Below are 27,443 nucleotides of genomic sequence, written 5' to 3'. Positions count from 1 at the left end.
AGGATATCCAGGCCACTTTGTTCCCCACCCTGGCGCCTTCTACCCATTGTACCCATGGGTACACTGAGGCCTGAGAAGGAAGAGACGTGCCTAAGACACATGGAGCACCCAGGGGCTGTGCCTCCCACCTGTTGGTTGCCCTGCCTGGCACGTCCACAGCTGAGAAGTGACGTCGGGCCTTTGGGCAGAGCAGAGGGTGGGGGGACCATGACAGGAGCAAGAGCGGACTGCCCGTCACCCGCACCACCACTGAGCATGTGTGTTTCCCTGGCACAGCCCACAGGCCGGGCAGAAGGAACGGGCGGGGGGTCGTCTCAGGCAGACCCAGCCTAGAAGCAAGTTTGTTCTCACTGCGTGTCACCCCACCGCCGTGGTACCCCTTCTTCCTTTATTCCCCGAACGCCCAGGAAGGGGCACGCCCACTGTGCGTTGGCATTACTGGCTGGTCTGAACTCAGAGGGGAAGAACCTGAGACCTGTTGGTCTGGGGTGGGGGGACTGAGAAGGGGGAGTCAGCAGGCTGGGGCAGGCGAACGGTGTTCCAGCATCACCCCCCATCCCAGGAGGATGCCCAGCCTCCCTCCGCTTGGCACAGGGGGAACCCCTGGCCCCCGTGACCCACCCTTACCCTCACCTTCGTCTCTCACCTCCCTCAGGCCAGCTAGAGCCCCTCCCCCGCTCCTCACCTGGGCAGACCACCAGCTTCTATTCCGCAAAAGTCTGTGCCTCTGAAATGATCTGTTGTTGTTTCAAGACCCCCTTTTTTTTTAAATAAAGGAACAAGAAAATAAAAAAGGATTTTGCAAATGCTTCCTAGGCATCCTGCTGATGGGTAGGGAGGAGCCGGGTCTAAATCACACGGGTTGTCAGCACTGGAACAGCGAGGGCTTTGGGGCCAGGGGGTGTCAGGGCTGGGGGTGGGGGGTGTCAGGAGTGGATGTGGGGGTGTGTCAGGGGTGGGGGTGGGGGTGTGTCAGGGCTGGGGGTGGGGTGTGTCAGGGCTGTGGAGGTGGGGGTGTGTCAGGGCTGGGGGTGGGGTGTGTCAGGGGTGGGGGTGAGGTGTGTCAGGGCTGGGGGTGGGGTGTGTCAGGGCTGGGGGTGAGGTGTGTAAGGGCTGGGGGTGGGGTGTGTCAGGGGTGGAGGTGGGGGTGTGTCAGGGCTGGGGGTGGGGGTGTGTCAGGGCTGGGGGTGAGGTGTGTCAGGGCTGGGGGTGGGGGTGTGTCAGGGGTGGGGGTGGGGGAGTGTCAGGGCTGGGGGTGGGGGTGTGTCAGGGGTGGGGGTGGGGGTGTGTCAGGGGTGGGGGTGGGGGTGTGTCAGGGCTGGGGGTGGGGGTGTGTCAGGGCTGGGGGTGGGGTGTGTCAGGGGTGGGGGTGAGGTGTGTCAGGGCTGGGGGTGGGGTGTGTCAGGGCTGGGGGTGAGGTGTGTCAGGGCTGGGGGTGGGGTGTGTCAGGGGTGGAGGTGGGGGTGTGTCAGGGCTGGGGGTGGGGGTGTGTCAGGGCTGGGGGTGAGGTGTGTCAGGGCTGGGGGTGGGGGTGTGTCAGGGCTGGGGGGTGTCAGGGCTGGGGGTGGGGGTGTGTCAGGGGTGGGGGTGGGGGTGTGTCAGGGGTGGGGGTGGGGGTGTGTCAGGGCTGGGGGTGGGGGTGTGTCAGGAGTGGGGGTGGGGGTGTGTCAGGGCTGGGGGTGGGGGTGTGTCAGGGGTGGGGGTGGGGGTGTGTCAGGGCTGGGGGTGGGGGGGGTGTCAGGAGTGGGGGTGGGGTGTGTCAGGGCTGGGGGTGGGGGTGTGTCAGGGGTGGGGGTGGGGTGTGTCAGGGCTGGGGGTGGGGGTGTGTCAGGAGTGGGGGTGGGGTGTGTCAGGAGTGGGGGTGGGGGGGTGTCAGGGGTGGGGGTGGGGTGTGTCAGGAGTGGGGGTGGGGGGGTGTCAGGGGTGGGGGTGTGTCAGGAGTGGGGGTGGGGGAGTGTCAGGGGTGGGGGTGGGGGTGTGTCAGGAGTGGGGGTGGGGGAGTGTCAGAGCTGGGGGTGGGGGTGTGTCAGGAGTGGGGTGGGGGTGTGTCAGGAGTGGGGTGGGGGTGTGTCAGGAGTGGGGGTGGGGGAGTGTCAGGGGTGGGGGTGGGGGTGTGTCAGGAGTGGGGGTGGGGGAGTGTCAGAGCTGGGGGTGGGGGGGGTGTCAGGGGTGGGGTGGGGGTGTGTCAGGGCTGTGGAGGTGGGGGTGTGTCAGGAGTGGGGGTGGGGGTGTGTCAGGAGTGGGGGTGGGGGTGTGTCAGGGCTGTGGAGGTGGGGGTGTGTCAGGAGTGGGGGTGGGGGTGTGTCAGGGCTGTGGAGGTGGGGGTGTGTCAGGAGTGGGGGTGAGGGTGCGTCAAGGCTGGGGGTGGGGTGTGTCAGGGCTGTGGAGGTGGGGGTGTGTCAGGGCTGGGGGTGGGGGTGTGTCAGGAGTGGGGGTGGGGTGTGTCAGGTGGGGTGGGGGTGTGTCAGGGGTGGGGGTGTGGGTGTGTCAGGGGTGGGGGTGGGGGTGTGTCAAGGCTGGGGGTGGGGTGTGTCAGGGCTGTGGAGGTGGGGGTGTGTCAGGAGTGGGGGTGGGGGTGTGTCAAGGCTGGGGGTGGGGTGTGTCAGGGCTGTGGAGGTGGGGGTGTGTCAGGGCTGGGGGTGGGGGTGTGTCAGGAGTGGGGGTGGGGTGTGTCAGGGGTGGGGTGGGGTGTGTCAGAGCTGGGGGTGGGGGTGTGTCAGGAGTGGGGGTGGGGGTGTGTCAGGGCTGTGGAGGTGGGGGTGTGTCAGGAGTGGGGGTGGGGGTGTGTCAGGGGTGGGGGTGGGGGTGTGTCAGGGGTGGGGGTGGGGGTGTGTCAGGGGTGGGGGTGGGGGTGTGTCAGGGCTGTGGAGGTGGGGGTGTGTCAGGGCTGGGGGTGGGGGTGTGTCAGGAGTGGGGGTGGGGTGTGTCAGGGGTGGGGGTGGGGTGTGTCAGGGGTGGGGGTGGGGTGTGTCAGGGCTGGGGGTGGGGTGTGTCAGGGGTGGGGGTGGGGGGTGTCAGGGCTAGGGGTGGGGGTGTGTCAGGAGTGGGGGTGGGGTGTGTCAGGGCTGGGGGTGGGGTGTGTCAGGAATGGGGGTGGGGTGTGTCAGGGGTGGGGGTGGGGTGTGTCAGGGGTGGGGGTGGGGTGTGTCAGGGCTGGGGGTGGGGTGTGTCAGGGGTGGGGGTGGGGGGTGTCAGGGCTAGGGGTGGGGTGTGTCAGGGGTGGGGGTGGGGTGTGTCAGGGCTGGGGGTGGGGTGTGTCAGGGCTAGGGGTGGGGGTGTGTCAGGAGTGGGGGTGGGGGGTGTCAGGGCTGGGGGTGGGGGTGTGTCAGGAGTGGGGGTGGGGTGTGTCAGGGGTGGGGGTGGGGGTGTGTCAGGGCTGGGGTGGGGGTGTGTCAGGGGTGGGGTGGGGGTGTGTCAGGGGTGGGGTGGGGGTGTGTCAGGGCTGGGGGTAGGGCTGTGTCAGGAATGGGGGTGGGGTGTGTCAGGGGTGGGGGTGGGGTGTGTCAGGAGTGGGGGTGGGGTGTGTCAGGAGTGGGGGTGGGGTGTGTCAGGGGTGGGGGTGGGGGGTGTCAGGGCTGTGGGGGTGGGGGTGTGTCAGGGGTGGGGGTGGGGTGTGTCAGGGCTGGGGGTGGGGGGTGGCTTCGGCCCTCTCCCTCCAGGTCCTTCTCAGGAAGGGACTTCAGCTGTGACAGAAGACAGCAACCCTGTGCTCCCTCCACCCCCGGTTCCTTTTAGCCCCACGGTCACAGAAGTGGCCCCAGGAACCCATCTGTGCTTGTCTGACATGCCAGAGGGGCCAGGGACACCTAGGAGGTGTGGCAATCCCACAGAGCTATCTAAACACCTTGCACTGCTGGTCACGGTGGCCCCAGCACTGGAAGACATCGGTTCGAGTCCCAGCCCAGTCTGTGGGGTCAAGACCAAATCATTTCCTTCTTTCTGGGCTCGTCTCCCCACGTGACAGGTGGAGAGAATGTATGACGGGATTTAATGCATTGTCCGAACATGGGTGGCCGGCCCAACAGCATCCTCTGGGGTGCTGGTTTGTTTTTTAAAAATTATTTTATCTATTGATTGATTATAGAGAAGGGGGGGAGGAAGAAGGGGGGGAGAAAGAGAGAGAGAAACATTGATGTATTGTTCCACTTAGTCATACACACTCATCGGCTGCTTCTTGTTTGTGCCCTGAGCAGGGACTGAACCAGCATCCTTTGGAGTGCTTTTAAAAATCCCAGTTGGGAGCCGACAGTGAGAGCAAACGTAGTCTGGAACGAGTAATACAAACCAAGCTCAGCGGAGAGGGGGCTCTCAGGTGACCTCCAGCCTGAGTGCTGGGGTTTAAATCCAGACTTTCCTGCTAAGATTCAAATGCCAGGATGCTGAAGTTTCTCAAAGCCACAGTCCTAAGAGACCTAGAGAGGAGCGGGACTGTCCGTCCCCTGGCCGTGTTCTTTCCCTGGAGGGGGGCTGTTTTTCTGTTCCCAGCGGGGGTCTGTGGTCAAGGTTATGTTTTACATTTCAAATTAGAAGATAGAGTTTGTTCAGAGCCGACAGCCCTCCCAGAACCTGTGGAGCTCAGACAGCCCCTCCCCTCCAGCTCCGCATCCTCCCAATCCCCGCCTCTCCCAGGTTCTCCTGAGGACTGGGGCGTTTCACGGGGAAGGACGGGTTCCCACACTATCGCCTCTTCCAGGTGACGCTCAGAGGCTGTCGCTCAGCGAGAGGGCAGGGGACAGAGCCCAGAGGGGAGTGTCGGCCACCGGCCCCTCCAGTGCTACTCCAGTGGGAGGGAACAAGGCCTGGCGGGAGCTGAGGGGTCCCTGCCTACGTTCCTGTCCCCTGCCTGACACTGCAGCCTGGCTCTGCCTCGCGCTGCCACCTCCTGTCACTTGAGGGCGCCGCCCAACCAGAAACAGGACAACAGCCCTGAGTGTACTGACATTTTTCTGAACTAGGGAGCATGTGTTGCTTTTGACTCTCAGCAAGACATGGGAAGGACCGGGGGGGGGGGGGGCGGGCAGGAGAGGGGGGACTGCTTCCTGCCTCCGACCAAACAAGAGTTGCAACGGTGACTTGGTTGAGTGGCATTCCACATCCCACAGCCCAACATCCCACAGCCAGTGATCCTGACCGCGGCAGTTCCTGACCTCCTGCTAAGACAGCTGGGGTGGGAACAGCATTCTAGTTCTCCATTTCCACATCGAGGAAAACTTGAAACTTTCCCATGTGGTCCTTCTGACTCAGGAAGTGCGCATTCTTATAACCAACAAAAATACCCGTGATCGTGATCATCGTGATGACTGAGAACAACGTCTGATGTGCACTGGGCACGTGTGATGTACCCGACGGTGCTGAGTGCTTTGGGGGCAGTATTTCATTTCCTTGGCTTCTGTTTCCTCGGTCAGGAGGGCATCGTTATTATTCCCATCTGGCTGACTTGCAAACACCTTCACATCCGTGTCCCCTGCCGTCCTCCCAGCAGCCTTGCAAGCTGACCCACAAAAACGGAGGATCCAGTTACAGTCATTGGAAAGTCATCCCACGGAGGACTCTGAATGACACACACACACACACACACACACACACACACACACACCCTGGAAAAGATCAACCTCACTCAAATTAAATGACAATAAAGTCACACAGAAGTACCATTTTTCACCTATCTGATCGGCAAGGAGCCAGATCCCGAAACCACGTGCGGTGGGTGAGCTGGTGCTCTCTCCTCACCGTCCTAGGAGAAGGGACATGGCCCGCCATGACGGAAGGAAAACGGACAACATCTATCCAAAATCACAACGCAGAGAGCACTGGCGGCCTGAGGGACACCCTCTGTTTCTCCCCTTGAAATTTCAACACGCTGAACACCTGTCACGCCGCAAAGGAAGCTGGGTTCGCAGGAGCGCCTCAAAGATCCGGGCCCGGACCCGACTAAAGGGGAGGCGGGCTGAGCAAGGGGCGGAAGGTAGGACGCCCCGGCGGCCAGCTCCAGAGAGGGGACAGGCCGGGAGTGACAGCGTCTCCTTCTGCCGGGAGGAGCGGACAGACTGGGGGCGCGGAGAGAAGGGGGCAGAACGAGGGGTTCCGGCCGGGGTTCCCACGGCCTGCAGGCGGCCCGCACTGGGCAAAGGCAGAGAAGCCGCGTGCGACCCCCAGCCTCCCGGGTCCCACGCCCGGGATGGAGAGTGGAGAGTGGCGGAGCCTTACCCCACAGAGCAGAGGTGCTCCACGTCTGGTCCCGGGTCTGTGGACACGTGAGGAGGAACGCCCCCACCCCCAACCCCCAGCCTGAGATGCCGCGGCTAGAGCCGTAAAGCCCCACCCACCATCGCGACAGCAGCCCCGCCCACAGCATTACGACAGCAACATCTCAGCGGTGGACAGTTACGTCCCAGAGCTAACACGTGTGATACAGCGACACCTACTGGAAGAAAACAGAAAAACCTCTAAAACGGAACTCGCCTTTTTTTCTTTTGCATTTCATTGTCTTTAATGAAATTAAAGAGCATAGGGAGCCCTGGCCGGTTGGCTCAGCGGTAGAGCGTCGGCCTAGCGTGCGGAGGACCCGGGTTTGATTCCCGGCCAGGGCACACAGGAAAAGCGCCCATTTGCTTCTCCACCCCTCCGCCGCGCTTTCCTCTCTGTCTCTCTCTTCCCTTCCCGCAGCCAAGGCTCCATTGGAGCAAAGATGGCCCAGGCGCTGGGGATGGCTCTGTGGCCTCTGCCTCAGGCGCTAGAGTGGCTCTGGTCGCAACATGGCGACGCCCAGGATGGGCAGAGCATCGCCCCCCTGGTGGGCAGAGCATCTCCCCTGGTGGGCGTGCCGGGTGGATCCCGGTCGGGCGCATGCGGGAGTCTGTCTGACTGTCTCTCCCTGTTTCCAGCTTCAGAAAAATGGAAAAAAAAAAAAAAAAAAAAAAAAAGAGCATAGGGAGACAGACTCCCCCACATGTGCCCCAACCGACCGGGGCCCACCTGGCAACCTGACACTGAAACCAATCGCGCCACTGGCTGCGAGAAAAGAGAGATAAAGGGGTGGGGGAGAAGCAGATGCCCTGACCGGGAATCAAACCCGGGACATCTACAAGCTGGGCTGATGCTCTATCCACTGAGCAAACCGGCCAGGGCCCATTTTCTTTAATTTTTGTACTTGTTATTTTTAGTTTTTGTGGGTGTTTTGTTTGCTTTTGATTATTTTTGGGGTTTTGCTCTTTTTTGTGGTTTTTTATTTTTTACTTTTCATTTTTTTAATTTTTTCTATTTTTACTGTACTTTTTATTTCTTGTTGTCTTGTTAGATTTATTAACAATACCACTCTCAAATGCCATAAAGGAAGAAGAAAACAAATACCATGGTTACACAAGAGACATAGTTCAGAAAGAAAATGAAAATTCAAAATTGAAGTTCTGAAAATACTCAAATGAGACGTGAGAAAACACTGACAGGCAATTTAATGAGCTCAAAAAACCAATTATTGAATAAAATGAGTACTTGACCAAGGAGATTGAAACTTTTAAAACAGAGATGAAGAACTCAATATATGAAATGAAAAATGAATAAAACAGGCAAGATAGAGGAAAGGTACAGTGACATCAAAGACAGGCATCTAGAGATGTTACAGAGAGAAGAGAGAGACTCACGAATTGTAAAAAATGATAGAGCTCTACAAGAATTGTCCGACTCCATCAGAAAGAGCAATATAAGAATAACGGATGTATCAGAAGAAGAAGAGAGGGAGAAGGGGATGGAGAGCCTATTCAAACAAATAATTTAGAGTGGCTCTGGTCGCAACATGGCGACACCCAGGATGGGCAGAGCATCGCCCCCTGGTGGGCAGAGCGTCGCCCCTGGTGGGCGTGCCGGGTGGATCCCAGTCGGGCGCATGCGGGAGTCTGTCTGACTGTCTCTCCCTGTTTCCAGCTTCAGAAAAATGAAAAAAAAAAAAAAAGAAAAAAAACCAACAAATAATTGATGAGAACTTCCCCCAGCCTGTGGAAAGAGTTAGAACCTTGAATCCAAGAAGCAAACGGAACACCGAGTTACCTCAATCCAAACAGACCTTCTCCAAGGCACGTCATAATAAACTGGTCAAAACTCAATGACACAGAGAGAATCCTCAAGACATTTCCTCCAGGGAAAAGAAAAACATAATGTATAAAGGAAGACCCACCAGGTTGCCATCAGACTTCTCAGCAGAAACTCAACAAACCTGAAGAGAGTGGACCCAAACATTCAAAGTACTGAAAGAGAGGAATGACCAGCCAAGAATACTAGATCCATCAGAGTTATCCTTCAAATATAAAGAGGAAATAGAAACTTTTCCAGACATACAGAAGCTGAGGAAAATGATCACCAGAAAACCCCCCACTGCAGGAAATACTCAAGGGGGTTATTCTATGGAATACAAATAACAAAACAAATCGGAACTACCAGTAAAAGCTCCAACAAGGTTACCATTAAAACAAGGATACTTGCCCTGGCCGGTTGGCTCAGCAGTAGAGCGTCGGCCTAGCGTGCGGAGGACCCGGGTTCGATTCCTGGCCAGGGCACACAGGAGAAGCGCCCATTTGCTTCTCCACCCCTCCGCCACACTTTCCTCTCTGTCTCTCTCTTCCCCTCCCGCAGCCAAGGCTCCATTGGAGCAAAGATGGCCCGGGCACTGGGGATGGCTCTGTGGCCTCTGCCCCAGGCGCTAGAGTGGCTCTGGTCGCAACATGGCGACGCCCAGGATGGGCAGAGCATCGCCCCCTGGTGGGCAGAGCGTCGCCCCTGGTGGGCGTGCCGGGTGGATCCCGGTCGGGTGCATGCGGGAGTCTGTCTGACTGTCTCTCCCTGTTTCCAGCTTCAGAAAAATGAAAAAAAAAAAAAAGAAAAAAAGAAAAAACAAGGATACTCTGTGACAACACTAACATACAAGGGGGAGAGGACAAAGATCTGCAGAAGAAAAGGAGGATGGAGTGCAGGACACTCGTAAGACAAAGGACTCTTGTACATATGAAACTTTTTCTCTTAATAACCTAAAGGTAACCGCCCATGAAAAAGCCACTACTGAAACACATAGCTGAAAAAAAAAAAAAAAGAAGAAACAGAGGAAAGAAGTATGGAATACCATCAAACAAAAACAATGGGCAGAAACACAAAAGAGAAGAACCAGAGAAGACAAAGAGCTACCAGACAACAAAACCTAAAATGGCTCAAGGAAATCCTCAAGCATCAATAATTACCCTAAAGAGGCACAGAGGGGCAGATTGGATCAAAAAGCAAAACCCAACCGCATGCTGCCTTCAGGAGACACACCTAAGCTGCAAGGACGAAAGTAAACTCAAAGGGAAAGGTTGGCAAACAATCCTCCAAGCAAATGATAGCCGAAGAAAAAGCAGGTGTAGCCATACTCATATCTGACAATGCCGACTTCAAAACAACAACCGTAATGAGAGACAAAGGTGGACATTTCAAAACGATAAAGGGGACACTAGAGGCCCTGGCCGGTTGGCTCAGTGGTAGAGCGTCGGCCTGGCATGCAGGAGTCCCGGGTTCGATTCCCAGCCAGGGCACGCAGGAGAAGCGCCCATCTGCTTCTCCACCCCTCCCCCTCTCCTTCTTCTCTGTCTCTCTCTTCCCCTCCCGCAGCCGAGGCTCCACTGGAGCAAAGTTGGCCCGGGCGCTGAGGATGGCTCTGTAGTCTCTGCCTCAGGCGCTAGAATGGCTCTGGATGCAACAGAGTGACGCCCCGGATGGGCAGAGCATCGCCCCCTGGTGGGCATGCCAGGTGGATCCTGGCCGGGCGCATGCGGGAGTCTGTCTGACTGCCTCCCTGTTTCCAGCTTTGGAAAAATGCAAAAAAATAAAAATAAAAAAGGGGACACTAGATCCAGAAGACAGAACACTTCTGCATATAGATGCACCGAATGCAGGAGCAGCAAACTGATCAAAAACTCGAAACAGACAGAAAGAGATATTACTGTTGAAATATTTCTTCTTTCCAATCTGTGGTTTTCATTTTCTTAACGGTGTGGTCAGAAGTTGTTTTAATTGAATTTATGGGAGTGACACTGGTTAACATAATTATCCAGGTTTAAGGTGCCCAATTCTACAACACATCTCTGCACGCGGTGTTGTGTGTTCACCTCTCCCCGAAGTCAAGTCTTCATCCATCACCGTTCGTCTCTCCTGTGCCCTTCTCCACCTCCCCACTGCAATCACCACACTGCTGTCCATCTCTCTCTCTCTCTCTCTCTCTCTCTCTCTCTCTCTCTCTTTCGGTCCTTTTTGCTCAATCTCTCCACCTCTTTTTTTCTTTCTTTCTTTTACAGTTCATGCTTTTTTGTTTTATCTAAAAGTCTTTGCCTCACCTAAGAGCACAAAGATTTTCTCCTATGTTTCTGTCCAGATGTTTTATAGGTTTAGGTTTGACCTTTAAATCTCTGGTTCATTTCAAGTTCATTTTTGTATGTGGTATGAGGTATAGGTTGAAATAATTTTGTGTGTGTGTGTATTTTTCTGAAAGGAGAAGCGGGGAGGCAGACAGACTCCCGCATGCACCCGACTGGGATCCACCCGGCACGCCCACCAGGGGGGATGCTCTGCCCATCTGCAGTGTTGTTCTGTTACAACCAGAGCCATTCTAGCGCCTGAGGCAGAGGCCATGGAGCCGTCCTCAGTGCCTGGGCCAACTTTGCTCCAATGAAGCCTCGGCTTTGGGAGGGGAAGAGAAGAATAGAGAGAAAGGAGAGGGGGAAAGGTGGAGAAGCAGATGGGCGCTTCTCTTGTGTGCCCGGGCCGGGAATTGAACCCAGGACTTGCGCACGCCGGGCTGATGCTCTACTGCTGAGCCAACCGGCCAGGGCGAAATAATTTTTTTTATATATATTGATGTGGAATGCAGTTTACCTCCCGAGTAGAGTCCCACATATATCCTCCCACAGATGTACGAAATGGCCATTCACTGCCACCTTGACTGAAAAAAATGAAACACTGGGAACAGCCTAAGCGCCCTCCCTTGAAGGCTGGCTAAGTAATATTGGCTCGTCCATGCAATGGGAACACTGTACAGACGCAGAGCTGGCACGGCCCCCCCGCCCAGCACCATCCAGAGGCGGCGGTGGTTCCCCGTTGGGATCCATTCTGGTTGGTCAGGGTCCATGCAGAACACTTGCACGATGTTTCCAACATCATCTTACTCGGGCGTCAAAAAAGAAGGAGGCGCTCTTTATGGAGCACTGTCGCAAAATCTCTAACGTGTGCGGTTCAGTAACAAAAGGACAGAGCAAAAGAGTGAGTGAGGCTGGCCACCGCTGGGTAAAAAAACAACAAACAACTCTATGTGAATTTCTTTGCATGCCCATAAAATATTTCTGGGAAGATTCACAAGACGTTGGCGGCTGCGGTTGCAGGGGGGGGTGGGGGGGTGGGGGGGTGGGGGGGTGGGGGTGGGGGGGGTGGGGGGTGGGGGGGAGGGGTGGGGGGTGGGGGGTGGGGGGTGGGGGGGGAGGGGGGGGTGGGGGAGGTGGGGGGGGAGGGGGGGGTGGGGGGGAGGGGGGGTGGGGGGGGTGGGGGGGAGGGGGGGTGGGGGGGTGGGGGGGGAGGGGGGGTGGGGGGGTGGGGGGGGAGGGGGGGTGGGGGGGTGGGGGGGGAGGGGGGGTGGGGGGGGTGGGGGGGGGGGGGGGGGGTCCGGGTGAGCGGAGGGCAGAAGTGGAGAGGGACTCACTTTCACCCTGCGCCCTTCTGTACATTCAGCTCTCATGCGACGGGTGTTATACATTTGGAAAATAAATACAAAGAGAAAATTAAACCCAAACGAAAAAAAAGCTCTGCTTCTAACGGGGGCAGGTGGTCTGGGAGCTCCCGTCCGGCGTGCGCAGTCCTCCACGGTGGGGGAGGGGTTCTCACGCCCTCCTCGGGTCTCCCGGCATGCAACAGCTCTGCCGGGCCAGCCCGGAGGACGATACCTGCGTCTCAGGTGGAGAAGCGGGGGCTCTGAGAAAACCCAGGTACCGTGCCAGGTACCTACCAGGGTGAGAGGGGGCGAGAGCCAGGGAAGGGGCCTGGAAGTCCTGCCCTGTGGGGACCTAGACGGAGTCACTTAAGGTACCGCTCAGAACCGAGCCCATCTGGAAGCGATCAGCGCCCCCCGCCCCAGGCGGCGGAGGAGAAGTGGGAGGGGGCCCAGCCTCTATGTACAGCTGTTCCTCATTAACACTCCTGCTCTGGACCAGGCTGCAGTCCTGAAAATCCCATGTGCCGGCCGGGCCAGGCCACCCTCACACCAGCCACCTTCCACACCGGGACCTGAGCAACGAACGGCACACACGGAGGGAACAGCCCTGAGTCCCGGCCAGCATGCCCCTTCACCTCTCGGAGCCTGTTGTAAGCATTAAATAGGCGGTTCAAGCAAAGCACGGGGCAAAGTCAGCCTTCACTATATAAACAATAGCTGCCCCTGTCTCTGCCCTGGTATCACTCCCAGTCTCGTTCCTATACTGTAGGTGCCCGGATAACGCCACCCGGGAACGTGCCCAGTGGGCACTGTTTGGAGCATTGAGTGTGTCCTGACTTTCAAGTTCAGGTCAGCCGTCTGAACTCGATGCTGCTGCTAGATCAGCTTTTCTGATGACCCAGCCGAGACTCGGAGACGTTGAATAACTTGCCCAAAGTCACCCAGCCAACAAAGGCCCACAAACCCCGGGCCACCTGGCTCCAGAACCCCGACTCCAGAGCTCTCCCTGCACTCCCTGGTGGAGCTGAGCCTCTCCCCTGCCGACCCCCGATTCCTGCAAGTGCCCGTGACCACGGCCATAGAGACAGAGGTCAACCCTGAGCTCAACCAGTGCGGTTTGACTGAGACGGGAGCCCCAGCAGCATGGCGGTGAGAAGGATGCTCAACCCTCTTGCCACCTTGGATGGAACAAGAAAATCAGGGAGGCAAGGGGACCGCCAGGATGGGGAGGGTAGGGGTGACCGGTGCCCTCGCCCGTGGGCTGCGGGCAGCGAGCGTGCAGGTCTAGAACAGGAAAACAGAGATGTGACAGGGTCCCCACACGGAAAGAGCACGTGCCGTCCACCAGCCTCACGTCCAGGGATCTGCCTCGGAGAGAGAGAGACAGTGTCCGTGTGGACAAAGAGGCACAGACAAACCAGGACTTTCCCGGCGGCCCCGTCAGAGACAGAAGGGACCACAGTCCAGAGGTCCGTCTCCACCAGGGGCCCTGGTCCCGCTGACAAGGGTGGCCCAGCCACTGGGCGGTGAACTCTGCAGCGATGAAAGCTCCTGACGCAGGGCTGGTGGGCCGGCCGCCCCGGCCAAACCCCATCGTGCAGGAGACAAAAGGAGCTGCTGGCCCACGTGTGCAGGGCGCGTCCCGCGGCGGCCTCCTGTGCGTAGGGAGCCGGGGAGGGCAATCAAGGAGACCCAGACAAAATTTTTAACTCTTTGCTTTATATCCTCCTAGATATTCTTTCACTGAATCAATTATTATTCCTTCTAGTATACGGTGGGGGGCGGGGGGGCTTGCCCAAAATTGATGAAGGTATTTTGAACCCCCTGGTGACAGCTCGGTGCCTAGGTAGAGCTCTGAGGGAGGCAGTCAGGGGGCCCCTTCCCTGGACTGTGGCAAGTGATTGATTGAGAGCAGTTTCATGGTGGCGGCAGGAGAGGGACAGGAAAGCCCTTATGAGGGGACAGTGGCAGTCTGGGGGCTACAGTAGGCTTATGGGGGGCGTTTAGCAAGTGCTTACAGTGGGCCCGGCGCCCATCTATAATGAAACCTTCCGTGATTACCCACCAACTGCAGACGAAGGAGCCGAGGCCTGGGGAGTGACCAGCGGCAGCGGAGGCGGCGGGCTGCCCACCCCTCCCCCCACTCACAGGGTTCCTGCCCAGTGCGAGCACTGCCCCAGGGGTCTGCAGCCTGGCCTGGCTTGTGGTCCACTCTGGCCCCCAGCTCCCTCGTCCCCGAGTTCCTTCCAGTATTGGATGAGGACAGCCAGCAGTTGTGGCCATTCAGCCAAGAAGGCTGGGAGCGTTTAGAGCTCAGCCACATGATTTTTTTTTTTTTTTTTTTTTTGGACAGAGGCGCCTTCTGCATTTTAATCAGGAGGGCAAGACGAGAGCAGTCCAAGTTACTGCTGCTCTCTAGTGGGGCCGGGCAGGGCAGGGGGAGAAGGGACGCCCTCCGGAGAGGGCATTCTCTCTCTCTCTCTCTCTCTCTCTCTCTCCACACACACACACACACACACACACACACACACACAGATGGAGAGGGGCAGCAGGCGCTCCGAGGCTGGGCCAGGGGCCAGGGCGGGCAGGGAAGCATGAGGCATGTTGAGAAACCCTGTCCCCTGGGTCCTCATGGGCGAACCGTCCTCCTGGACGTAGCCAAGGCTCGGGGCTCCACTCCCTCCCTCATGCCTTTCTGCCCCCACCCTGCTCCCTCCAGGCTCTCAAAAAAAAAAAAAAAAAATCTTTCTGAGCAGCCTTAGGCATTAGGGATGCTCTCTGGCCTGACTTCTCCTCCTGGAGGAAATGATCTTTTCCAGGGGAGTAAAGCTTGGGTCTCTTCAAAAGGGCATCGGGCAAGGAGAGCTGCAAGGCTGGAGCTGGAGGGGGGTTGGGGGGGGTCCATCTCGGGGCAGGGGGAGGCCAAGCCCTGTTCCCCACCCCCCCCACTCCAGGCACAGCATCGGGCAGGGCGGAGAACACGACCCTTCAACACAGGCTGAGGGTAGAAGGTCTAGGCAACAACCAGACCAGTCTGAAAGCTGGAAGGGGCCTCCTCACAGCAACAACAGCAGCAAAAGAACGGGAAAATAATAGGAAGAGCAGTAATTCCGGGCAGTTACTGAGCACTTCATCCTCACCCTAACCCTGGGCGTTGGCCGCCCCCGCGGAAACCGAGGCACCGGGAGGTTAAATAGCTTAGCCATGGTCAGCCGGCTGGAAAACAGCGAAGCCAAATCAGCCCCCTCCTCCAGTGGAGAAGAAAAGGGAGGCCCAGAGAGGGGCAGTGACGAACACCAGGTCACACAGCCAGCCAGAGGCAGGGTGGGGGCTGTGAGGTCCTTGACTCTCAGGTGTATCCGTCTCTGTCCTTTGCTCGGCAGAAGGTTCTCCGAGACCCAGGAATGTGCTCATGTCATTCTATAGAACTAGGGACTCAAGCTTGGGCCTTATCTCTCAAGGGACCTAGCCTCCATCTGTATGTGTGTGTGTGGGAGGGAGGGAGAGAGAGAGAGAGAGAGAGAGAGAGAGAGAGAGAGAGAGAGAGAGAGAGAATGCCGTGCTCTCGGGAGCGCACAGCCCAAGAGGGGAGATAGACAGCAAATAAATCAAAGCACGATGCCAGATAATAAGAAGGCCGTAAAGAACCCACAGTAGGCAAGGGATGAAGAGTGTGTTTCATAGAGTGCCCAGGGAAACGCCTCTTTGAGAGCTGATCCTTGAGCCTCGCTAGAATGATCAGACAACACTCAGTGAGAGAACAGCGATCCAGACAGAGGGATGGCAAAGACAGAGGCCCTCGGGGTGGCTTTCACAGACCGGGGCCTGGGAAGTGTCTGCATAAATGAATGGATCTACGGACAGCAGCCCCCAGGCCAAGAACAGTCCCCCCCGGCCAACTGGAGAACTTCGGTCCCTCATAGGACTTCGTCTTGCTGCCAGCTCTCAGAGGACGGCTTCTGCCGAGGAGGGGATCGGTGTGGGGACCGCATGCCCGCCCCCCAGAATGTCCTGGCCTGGCCTCCTGGCTCCCACCTTCCCCTCCAGCCCGCCACGCACCAGGCCTGGGCTCAGCCCTTCCACCCCTCCCCTCACTCATGCGACCCTCCCACACCCCCTGCGAGGCAGGGACTACTGTCTCACCTCCCAGAGGCAGACCCTGGAGAGGGTGACATAGCCGGCCCCGGACCCCTCCATGGGAAAGAGGGGTGAGCCCCAGCCGTCCGAGGCCAGAAGCCAGGGAGCCCGCGCCCTGCTGTGGCCGGAGCGTGCCGTGGGGTGGACTAAGGGGGAGTTCTCCATCCACCCTGGGGGCTCAAAGTCGGCTCTGTCAGGGCCCAGGCCCTGGTGCCACCCACATCTTCAAGGCACCGCTGGGCACAACAGCAGGCACATAGTAAGCAAAATACACAAGCAAAAATGAAGGAATGGATGTTGTCTGTGGAGCGCTGAGTGCTGTACCTGGAAGTCTCACTGGACAGACACAGTGATGTCTATAAAAGGTCCCCTTCGCCTGACCTGTGGGGGCGCAGCGGATCAAGCGACGACCTGGAACACTGAGGTCACCGGTTCGAAACCCTGGGCTTGCCCAGTCAAGGCACATACGGGATTGATGCTTCCTGCTCTTCCCCCTTCTCTCTCTCTTTATCTCTCTCTCTCTCTCTGTCTCTCTTCTCTAAAATGAATAAGTAAATTTTTTTTTTAATTAAAAAAAATAAATAAAGGTCCCCTTCACCGGCTGTTGTGTTGGCCAGGGTGTTAGTTAAAGCATCGTTTTCCCAGGGCTGCCGTAAGAAAGCTCAGCACACTGGGTGGCTTAGAGCAGTGGAAACCGAGCCCCTCGCAGCTCTGGAGGCCAGACACGGAGGTGTCAGCAGGGCCGCGTTCCCTCTGAGACTCCGGGTGGGGTCCTTGCCTCTCGTCCTGCCTCCCGGGGGGGTGGCCCTCCACCCCTGCAGCTGCTTGGCTTGCGGCTGCGTCCCCTCCAATCTCTTCCTCCGTCTTCACAGAAAGTTCTGCCCCTGTATCTTCCCATCATGGTGTAAGGACAGCAGGCATGCTGGGTTAGGGGGACACCTACTCCATGTGACCTCTTCTTAACGAATTACATCTGCAACAACCCTTTTTCCAAATAAGGTCACCTTCTGGGAGTTAGGATTTCAACATGTTTTTTTTTTTTTGGGGGGGGGGACAGAGTTCAACCCAAAATAGTTAGGTTACGCTGCCATAACAAATAGACCAACACGACAAAGGTTCTTTCTTTTTTTTTTTTTTTCTTTCTCACGCCTTCTTGTCCCCAGTGGGGAACATCAGGTGAGCTCGCTGAAGCCACACAGGGACCAAAAGTGTTGACCATTCGATGCCGCAGCTATCTGGACACAAGGCTGTCGGCTCCCTGCAGCCGGGGAAGCAAGGACAGAGAACCATGGAACAATTCTTAAAGCTGTTCTGTCAGATTCAGTGGTCAAAGCAAGTCACGCGGCACGCCCAACTGACCACAGAAACAAAACCCCCCTCCCTGTCCCACGGCCACAAACCGGTTAAGAAAATCCCAGCAGCGCCCCAGTGGAGGATCATGCTGCGGTTAAACACGTGCTCACAGAAGACTCTCCGCCCAAGGAAAGTAGTTTATAATATAGTGGTAACTAGGAAGGTGAAACAAACAAACAAACGGTATAAAACACGCCGTTTTTTATGCGCCACTCACAGCCATTGGATGGCCACAGAAGTAAAACCTGACAACACTCAAGGGTGGCACGAATGCAGAGCAACGCAGACGCTCGCGCGCAACCAGGCGGGGGTGTTCGGGCTGGCACTGAAGCTGCCCCACGTCCCGGAAGGGGCGCTCCTCCATACGCACCCTAGAGGGACCTCTGAGCATGGCACAAGGGCGCGTGTCTCAGACAGACACAGCTGCTTCGGTTAGGAATAGCGGAATAATAGTTGAATCAACTCAAATATCCATCCGCCATGGCACTGAGGCCATGCTGCACGGCGGTGAAGAGAACACAACGCGGTCAGAAGCTCTACACGTGGAAACTGGATGGGTCTGGAAAAGATACCGTACCAGCAGGACATTGCTTACAGCTTCATAGCATATGTTTAAGTTTTGAAATTAGGTCATGTGGCCCTGGCCAGTTGTCTCAGTGGATAGAGCATCGGTGGGGTGTGTGGATGTCCCCGCGTAGGATTCCCAGTCAGGGCACACAGGAGAAATAACCATCTGCTTCTCCACTCCTCTTCCTCCCCCTTCTCTCTCTCTCTTTCTCTTTCTCTTTCTCTCTCTTTCTCTCTCTCTCTCTTCTCCTTCTGTAGCCATGGCTCAACTTGAGTGCATCGTCCCCGTGGACACTGAGGATGGCTCCATGGAGCCTCCACCTCTGTTAAAAATAGCTCAGCTGAGAGCATGGCCCCAGATGGGCAGAACATCCGCCCCAGACACAGGTTGCCAGGTGGATCCCATTCGGGGCACACGTGAGCGTCTGTCTGTCTCTCTCCCTTTCACTTGGAAAAGAAGAAGAAAAAAGGAAAAAAGAAAATAGTTAATGTGCATTACTCGTGGGTTGATGTTAAAATGTACACTATTTATGGGCACATACAGTGTGTCCGTAAAGTCATGGTGCACTTTTGACCAGTCACAGGAAAGCAACAAAAGATGATAGAAATGTGAAATCTGCACCAAATAAAAGGAAAACTCTTCCAGTTTCTGTAGGATGATGTGGTAGCATGTGCGCATGCGCAGATGATGACGTAACACCGTGTATACAGCGGAGCAGCCCACGGCCATGCCAGTCGAGATGTGGACGGTACAGAGGAACATTCAGTGTGTTCTGTGGCTTGCTAAATTCAAATCCATGACCGAAGTGCAACGTGAATATCGGCGCATTTATAATGAAGCACCACCACATAGGAATCACATTACTCGGTGGGATAAGCAGTTGAAGGAAACCGGCAGTTTGGTGGAGAAACCCCGTTCTGGTAGGCCATCAGTCAGTGACGAGTCTGTAGAGGCTATACGGGATAGCTACCTAAGGAGCCCTAAAAAATCTGTGCGTGAGCCCACATCGAACTGCACTGAATAGGTATGAAACTGGGAGAGCTTTCCTTTTATTTGGTCCAGATTTCACATTTCTATCATCTTTTGTTGCTTTCCTGTGACTGGTCAAAAGTGCACCATGACTTTACAGACACACTGTATATAGGGGTCTGTGGGTGAGAAGGGGGAGAAATAAGACTGGGGGAGAGGACAGGAAGGATGCCAGCTTACCCTGTAATAATAACATTTCATTTCTTAAAGAATCTGGACGAATTTGCCAAATGTTAAGATGCAAAATGTTGATGTGCTCATTCGGAATGAGGGGGATGCCGGGTTAGAGTAGCCCGTGCACTACACAGGTTCCTTCTCTCAAAAAATAAATCCATGGCCTGACCTGTGGTGGCGCAGTGGATAAAGCGTCGACCTGGAATGCTGAGGTCGCCGGTTCATAACCCTGGGCTTGCCTGGTCAAGGCACATATGGGAGTTGATGCTTCCAGCTCCTCCCTCCCCCTTCTCTCTCTCTCTCTCTCTCTCTCTCTCTCTCTCTCTCTCATTCTCTCTCCTCTCTAAAAATAAATAAAAGTTAAAAAAATAAAAAATAAAAAAATCCAAAATAAGTAAAATTTCTACAAGTTTAGAGAATGTATCTTTGGGGTTTGTTTTTTTTGTTTTGTTTTGTTTTTGGTTTGCTTTTGCCAGAAAACCCATCCAAAAAAATATATGCATCTATAATCTACGTGGCGGCAGGGGTGGCGGGGAGGACAGTCCTCACGAAGGTCAGCTGTGGTGCTGGCCTCGGGCCAGGGAGAGCACAGGCAACATGGACTTTTTTCCCTCTTGCTGATTATATATATATTCTGGCTTTTCTACCGAGGGACACGCTGTGCTTGTTCAATAAAAACAAACAACACAGAGAGAGCCCTGTTGGTTCTCTGGGTCACAGGCTCCTCCGAGCCTCCACGGGGTCCCAGGTTCCAAAATAGATGTGTGCCCTGACCTGGCAGGCCCGTTCTTCACGTCCTGGGACGGGAGCCAGGCGCGGGCGCCGAGGCGGCCGGGTTCCCCCGGCCTGGGGCAGGGCTGGCATGGCTGCCGGCCCGGGCTAAGCAGCCACAGCGGAGGGTACATGCCCCCCCCACACACACACACGCACCCTGGTCCCCTCAGCCTGTGGGGCGGCAGAGCCGGGACACTCCCATTATTCAGAGGAGAAACTGAGGCTAGGGCGGATAACCCCTGGGAAAGAGCAACGAGCATGGCCAGTAACAGAGGCAGCTGTGTTGGGGGGCCTATCCAGCTGCAAATGGACTGGATGCTGATAGGCTGGGTGGCTTTGGACAAGTGCCAGGGCATCTCCGGGCCAATCTCTCTGGCAGAAACTCCACGTCCTGCTTCACCATTAGCGATCGGAGGGCCCGAAGGATATTATTTTTTTTTTAATGCAAAGAGAGACTAGCTCTTTCCGATAATACAGATAATACCATAGCCACGAACTATTGAAAGCTTACGTGCGAAGTCCCTTACACGCATTTTCTCACCCTCCCCTGCAACAGTGCTTTTTATTTTCCAACCGTTTCCCTCACCCCACAGGCCCTTCAGAAACCGAACCGGTCTGTGTCGACGGGTAGCCTAGTCCCTCCTCCTCGGCCCCCCCCCCCCAAACTGGGGTGCGATTCTGTGACTGCCTCTAGCAGTTGACTGCGGAACAGTTGGCCCTGCGTGATTGTGAGGTGTTAGGTCACAAGAGGTCAGGTGCCCTCTACCCGACTCTCTGGAGACGCTTGCCCTTGGGATGCAAGCCGCCACGCTGTGAGGAAGCCCCCGGCCACATGAAGAGGCCGTGTGCAGTCATCCTGGCTGACGGCTCCAGCCCGGGTCTCAGGTATGTGAACGGAGGAGTTTTCGGATGGCTCTGGGCTCTAGCCTTCCACGCTGCTCCACCTCGACAGCGGATGGAGCCAGTCCAGCCGTCCCCACTGAGCCTGGCCAGAATTGCGTGTGTATGGAGCAAAATAGGTGTTGTCAATGTTTTAAACCACTAAAACATTGGGGTATTTTGGTTACACAGCTCTTATACCTGGAAGACCCTCCCCCACAGCTTGCTAATGACGGACTGTTCTCTCCATTTTATAGATAAGAAAACCGAGTCTCACCTGCTACAGTGGAATCAAGATTTGGGTGCCAGAGTGTGGGACTCTTTCATTGTGAGGCCTGCGTCACAGAGGTGGCCTCAAAACTCAGCCTGGGGGCCCTTCGGTTCTGTGAACAGTGCTGTGGCTCTGGGTTTGGGGCAGTGGAAAATGGAGGTCTCACGGGAACACAATGATTCCTGCTCCACAGATGTACCCCTCGACCTCTCGGGGACACCGACAGATATCCCGCAGGGCCGTCATCAGCGCAGGGCTTCCTGCCAGGACCTCACCGTGGTCCATCAGTGGCCCCAAGAGATGCCCTGGCCATGTCCTCAGGGACACGAACAGCACCGTACAAGGGGTTCTGGGTGTGCTTTAAGCAGCAGGAGGCGTGAATAGGGCCCATTCATGCTGTCCAAGTGAGGAAGAGAAAACTGTGGCCCAAAGCGGTCAGCAGTCTGCCCAAGGCTGCCCAGGGCTTGTCAGCCAGGCTCGCCGGGATGGTGTTAGCCCATGGTGGCTCCACCGTGCCCCTCCCAGTCCCCATCTCCTGTCAGGGAGAACCTGGCTCAATCATTGTATTTCTTCATTCATTTATTCATTCATTCGGCAGGTATTTACTGAGAGCATACTATATACATGTATCAAATGCTGAGGACGGAGAGAGATGAGTAACTACACAAGCAGTTAACTGCTTAGCCCCTTGAGAAGGAAGGGTTCAGATAAAGGGGTAGGACTATGGGGGGGGGGGGTCTGATTTAAAGTTTGAACAGGGCTAAGGGGCCCGTGCAGGTATGTGTCAGTAACATTTAAGCTGGAAAAAAAAAAAAAAGATGAAAAGAAATTCTTCTGCCTGTAGCATTTCCCAGAGATGCCACAGCGGCTGCAGAATGGGCTTCCTCTCCTGCATGGTCTTCTTGTGACAATGTCACCTTTCCATAAGGAGGTGGGGTCTATGTCCCCAGCCTCGAGCCTGGGAAGACCCCCCCTCCAATCAACGGAATGTGGTAGAAATTCCACTGACTGACTTCTGAGGCTAGGTTATAAGAGGTGCTATAATTCCCACCTGGTTCTCTGAGGATGTGCACCTGGGCCGGGGCGGGGGGATGCTCAGTTGCTGACAGGTGAGTTGAAGAAGCCTTCAACATGACCCTAGCTCAGCCACCATCTGACTGCGATCCCATGAGCAATGCGTGCAGACCGCCCAGCTGAGCTGCCCCAAATTCCGGATCCATAGAAACCCCGAGAGATAATAAATGGTTCTTTTGGCTTTAAGCCATTAGGAAACGTCAGGGTAATTTGTTGGCAGCCACAGTAACTGGGAAACTGATGAAAACTGAAGGTGAGTATGTGTAGACAATAGTGCTCTGAACAAGCGAAAGCAGCACGTGCAAAGGTCCTGAGGTGAGCAGAGGGTGCTGCAAGGAAAGTACAGAGGTTGGCAGGGTCATCTTCCAGGCTTTCTGGAACTCTCCTTTTGACCCTGTCTACATTTCCTCTGTGGACAGGTAATTCTGTTTCCTCTTTTACACAGAGAGAACCTAGGGTAATTTCAGGACCCCCGTCTATTTGAACCTCTGCAGGGAAGAAATTTAGATTTCATTCATTCATTCTTTCCATCAATAAGATTAAATGCCTTGCCTGGGCCAGGAGCTTCCCTTCGTCATCTTGATGGCCCACGAGGAGGTTTAATACTCTCTCTAGTGCACAGATGCGGAGACTGAGGCTCCGCCCCCGCCCCCCATCCTTGCCCGCCGCCCAGGGAGGGTAAGCGCAAAGACGGCGGTGGGGCTCTGAGGCCAGCCTGGAGGCTCAGCTTGTCCTCCTTCCCCAGCAACTCCAGGCTGGGCGACCTTACGGCAATCCCTTTCCTCCTCCGGGGCTCAGTTTTTCCCTCCGTCTAATGGGAGGATAACGACACTGGCCTCGCACGCAGGGTCGGAGGCAGTGCGACCCCCGACAGTCGAGGCCGGTGCGAGCGTGGGGCCCTCGGTACACGGGAAGCTCAGTGCGTGCTGGTGCCTGATAACCGGCCGCCTTTCCTGTTCCTGCCAGAGCCCCCCACACACCTGGTGGAATGTCCTCCGTCCTCCGGATGAGCCCCCCGTCAGCCACTGTCCCCAGCTGCCTGCCCTGCTCGACTCTCCTGACAGGATTTGGGAGAACAAAAGGAAAAAACAATACCCAACAGCCGGATCTGCCCTCACTCAGGGGAAAAAAAGCAGAGAAAGCCAGCGGGCAGCCCACCCGGGAGAGCCGCCCCCGACTCCGGGTATCTGCTGCCCAGCAGGCACGGCCCCCCAGTCCTTGCCCTCACGGGGCGAACGTTCCAGTGGGTGTGTGTGGGGGGGAGGGGAGGCTGAGAATAACTAGGACACGGACAACGATTTAAATGGATTATATGGTGCTCGCCCTGAACCAGCACTGCCCTAACTCGCTTACTTTTCATGTCACACCCTGTGAAGTGGACGGCGCCTAGCGGGGCGGGCCAAAGTCGCTTCACAGTTGTTCGTGCGGAAAGAAAGACAAGCGGGTTGGGATGACGACAGTGGCTTCATGAACTCTGTGTGTCGTGGCCTCACAACTGTGACCATACTTTTTGTCCACCCCTGCCTGGATTTTCCTTGGTTTGTTAAGAGGAAACAGGAAGCACAGAGAGGTTGAGTGACTTGCCCAAAGTCAAACAGCTGACAAGTCGTGGAGTCAGGCTCTGGAGCAGCAGACGGGTCAACGGGTCCTCAGTCCCCGTGCTGAGGACTCACACACATGCCTCGTGTGGGAGAAGCGGGGCTTCCCCAGCTGATAGGTCAGGATATGGAGGCCCAGCAAGGTGAGGCTGCCCGCCGAGGTCTCAGGGGCCAGCGGCTGCAGAATGGGCTTCAGAGCCAGCCGCCCAGGTCTCCAGGGAGGCACCCCAGGCCCCTCTCCCCACCGGCTACCTCCGCCCTCCAGTCCAGCCACGGGCGGCCCCAGAGCAGTCTGGCCCAGGACGGGACAACATCTCAGCACTGTCCCAGGAACTGAGCCAGGGCCACCTCAGGGCACAACATCCCCTGAGGCCCAAGGGAGAAGGGAGGACACAGCCAGCTGCCCAGCGAAGGGTCCGCTCCACCAGCCCTGCGAGGACTTGCTGTGTCCGGCAGCCTCACCCCTCGGCCCCTCCCTTCGCTCTCTCCGGGGTCACTTCACTTGTGTTCCAAGTGCTAACACAGCCAGCGCAGGACCGAGCTGGGGGGGGGGGGGAGAGGGCAGGCTTAGGGGTGGGGGGAGACTGAAATCTGAGATTCCAGCCTTACGGGGGAGGGGGAGGCTGGAGAGAGAGACAGAGACAGGAAGAGAGAGTTCAGCGGCTTTTGGTTTTCTGAAGCAGGCACGGCAGGCGTCGGGGGTTTGGTGTCTGCGTGGGTTTGAGTCTGCGTGTGTGCACACATGTGCATGCGTGTGTGTGTGTGTGCACACGCGTGTGTGTGCTGTTGTCTTTCCTGCGCCCCGGCAGGGCGGCCAGGCCCCCGCTGGGTAGGAAGAGGGCTCTGAGGGCCCCGCAGGCAGAGCTGGGACGGTGCATAGACAGGGTCCAGGGTCGGGAGAGGGCCAGTGAGGAGGAAGGAAGGGAAAGGGGGAAGAATGGAGGTGAGGGCGAGTGTGGGAGCGGGAGGGAGGCGGTGGGCGGAGCGGAGCAGCTGTGGCATCTGGAGCAAGTATAAATAGCCGTCCGGGTGGAGCCCAGCCAGACAGGGGTTCGCAGCTGCAGCCGCTCTGCGGGCGAACCTGTCCGCTGTTGGCCACAGCGGGTACCTCCTGGGCGCGGAGCGTGGCCCCGGGGGACTCTGACCGCACACCCTTCCCTGTCGTCGTCGTCGTCACGTCTTTGGATGCTCTCCTGGCCAGCCATGCTGCTGGCTGGCCTCCTCCTCACGGCGGCCACCATGACTGCGGCCCAGCGGAGGGGGCAGGAGGCCGCAGGGCGCCGCCGGGCGCACCGGGTCCAGCAGGGCCAGTGCAGCTACACCTTCGTGCTGCCCGAGCCCGAACCCTGCCCTCCGGGGCCCGAGACCTTCCGGGGCTCCAACAGCCTCCAGAGGGACTCGCCAGCCACGGCGCTGAACCTCGGGGAGTGGTCTGCCCAGCGGGTGCGACAGCTGGAGAAGGTTCTGGAGAACAACACGCAATGGCTGCAGAAGGTATGGCCGGGCCCGCGGAGGGGGTGGCGGCGGCGGCGGCGGCGGCGGCGACTGGCAGCTGGAGCACCCGCCCCAGAGGCCTTCCGGGGGCACAGGGGCCAGGCTGCCGGGACTCTTGTCTCTGAATTGTACAGATTGAGACAACGAGGCCCAGAGAGGGCAGGGATGGGCCGAAGGCCACACAGCAAGACCGGGCAGGGTCCGCTCCGGAAACCTGAGCCCCTAACTGCCATTCATTCATTCGCCCGATAGAAAGTGGTGGAGAGCTACCACTGTGGGGCGGGCACTTCCTAGGTGCTGGGCGGATACAACAGCAAATGAACCGTACGTCCCCTTCTGGACCAAGGGGGACAAGAGGCATAAAGAGATGAACAGTAAAAATCTACTCTGTCAGATGGTGAAGCAAAATGAAGGAGGGGAAGAGGCAAGAAGTGACCAGGGTGGTTGTTTAAGGTCAGAGCAGTCGAGGGGAGGTGACGTGTGAACTCTGAGAACAAGTGACCTGAAGGAACAGCCCACACAGGTGTCTGGGGGCAGGCCCTTATGACAAAGGGGTCCGCAGGTGCAAAGGTGGGGAGGTGGGGATGCTGTCGGGGTGCCTGGGGAACAGCAGGCTGGCCAGGGTGGCCGGAGCAGAGAGGGAGGGGGACCACGGGCTGAGGGACGAGACCTGAGAGGGGAGCGGAGGGGAGAGCCAGCCCCGTTGGGCCGTGAGGGCCTCCGGAAGGACTCTGGCTCTTGGCCCGAGCATCACGGGAGCCTAGTTCTGAGCCGGGAGAGACAAACCTGAATCGGTCTGAATGGACAGACCGAAGGGGACAGGGTGAAGGTTTGAGGCCCAAGGAGGAGGCTGCCGCGGCAGGGGGGCTGGCTGGGAAATAGGTGTCATCGTCAGGTTCCGGTATATTCCGAAGGAGGAGGAAGGGGCTGTGCTGATGGAGGGGCTATGGGGTGGGAGAGGTCAAGGAGATGAGGACACCCCCCACCTCCCCACCCCCCGTCGTGGCCCAAGGCAGGAGCAACTCTCGGATCTCCCGTCCTCGCTGATTTAACAAGCACTCCGAGCACCTACTATGCGCCAGGCCCTCGGCGGGGCACTGAGGTCCAGAGGTGGAGGAGGCAGGCGCGGCCCTGGGGTGGGTGCTCGGGCAGGAGGGGCATGCTGCCGGGTCCCCTGAGTAGGAGTTCCCAAGGGAGCGAGCAGGCCCCAGGCCCCAGGCCCCGAGGGAGCGAGCAGGCCCCAGGCCCCAGGCCCCGAGGGAGCGAGCAGGCCCCAGGCCCCAGGCCCCGAGGGAGCGAGCAGGCCCCAGGCCCCGAGGGAGCGAGCAGGCCCCAGGCCCCAGGCCCCGAGGGAGCGAGCAGGCCCCAGGCCCCAGGCCCCGAGGGAGCGAGCAGGCCCCAGGCCCCGAGGGAGCGAGCAGGCCCCAGGCCCCAGGCACCGAGGGAGCGAGCAGACCCCAGGCCCCAGGCCCCAGGCACGGAGGGAGCGAGCAGGCCCCAGGCCCCAGGCCCCGGGTCAGTCCCATCGACAGGGGGGGATGGAGGGGAGTAAACCGACTCTCGGAGCTTTCCAGTGTATTAAAGGGCAGACCGCGGCTTCCAGACCAAGGCGCGCGCAGAGGAGGCGAGAATGCTCCCCAGGTGCCTCCCAAGGAATGGGCCCCCTTACCCCACGGTGTCCGAATGGTTTACTCACGTGTCCGAGCCACAGCGTTTGCTCCCCCATCTGTATTTTATACGTATGCGTCTGCAGCCATATCAAGATAATATGTACAGGGCATGACACAAACAAAACTGAACATTAAGAAGATAGCACGTGAAATCGTGTGAACTGGAGTTCTGGTAGCTTCCTCCTTTTTCCCAAAGGGCGGCCTTTGCCCACGCCCTGGGCTGACCCATTCTCGAGGCCCACGGCTTCCCCCACACCTTACACAGCTAACAGCCTGCTTAGTGCAGGCACTGCTGTACACATCCGGGCACACGCACACTTAACCTCCGGTTTCGTTCCTGCCCAGACCGTCTGCCTGTCTCCTCGGCCCTCGCTTACCCTCGCTTACCTTTTTCCGTGGTCCTCTGTGCACCTGCCCTCCCACCACCGACCCTACGACACTTCCAGCCTCTACCATCCCCCTCCCCCAGGTCCCCCTCCAGGGAGCGCTTGTCTTCACACGCTGGAGCTGACCCAGTGAGGGCCCACGCCACCCTGCAATCTGTGTGTGTCCCTTCGGGCACCTGTCCCCTGAAATCTGTGTGTGTCCCTTTGGGCACCTGTCCCCAGTCCCATCCCATAAGGGTGGTTCCAAACCTCACCCTCCTCAAGCCTCTATGGTGATCCCCACCCCATTCTCATTCTTTCCCTGGAACAATGGGGGGGGG

The 27,443-nt window shown here is 57.5% G+C and overlaps 1 protein-coding gene across 2 annotated transcripts in view; it reads left to right on the top strand.

Moving 5' to 3' along the window:
• Window positions 1-24,641: 24,641 nt before the first annotated feature.
• Window positions 24,642-27,443, top strand: part of ANGPT4 (angiopoietin 4) — a 31,605-nt gene continuing 28,803 nt past the window's right edge. For both annotated transcript variants that reach the window (XM_066384177.1, XM_066384178.1), the window contains exon 1: window positions 24,642-25,067. In XM_066384177.1, coding sequence (XP_066240274.1) covers window positions 24,759-25,067 — 309 coding nt within the window. In that variant the 5' untranslated portion in view covers window positions 24,642-24,758. The remainder of the gene's footprint in view (window positions 25,068-27,443) is intronic.

This window comes from Saccopteryx leptura, chromosome 5, assembly GCF_036850995.1.
Source record: "Saccopteryx leptura isolate mSacLep1 chromosome 5, mSacLep1_pri_phased_curated, whole genome shotgun sequence".
Taxonomy (NCBI): Eukaryota; Metazoa; Chordata; class Mammalia; order Chiroptera; family Emballonuridae; genus Saccopteryx; species Saccopteryx leptura.
Note: the sequence above shows the minus strand (reverse complement) of the source record. Positions and strands in the feature narration are given on the sequence as shown.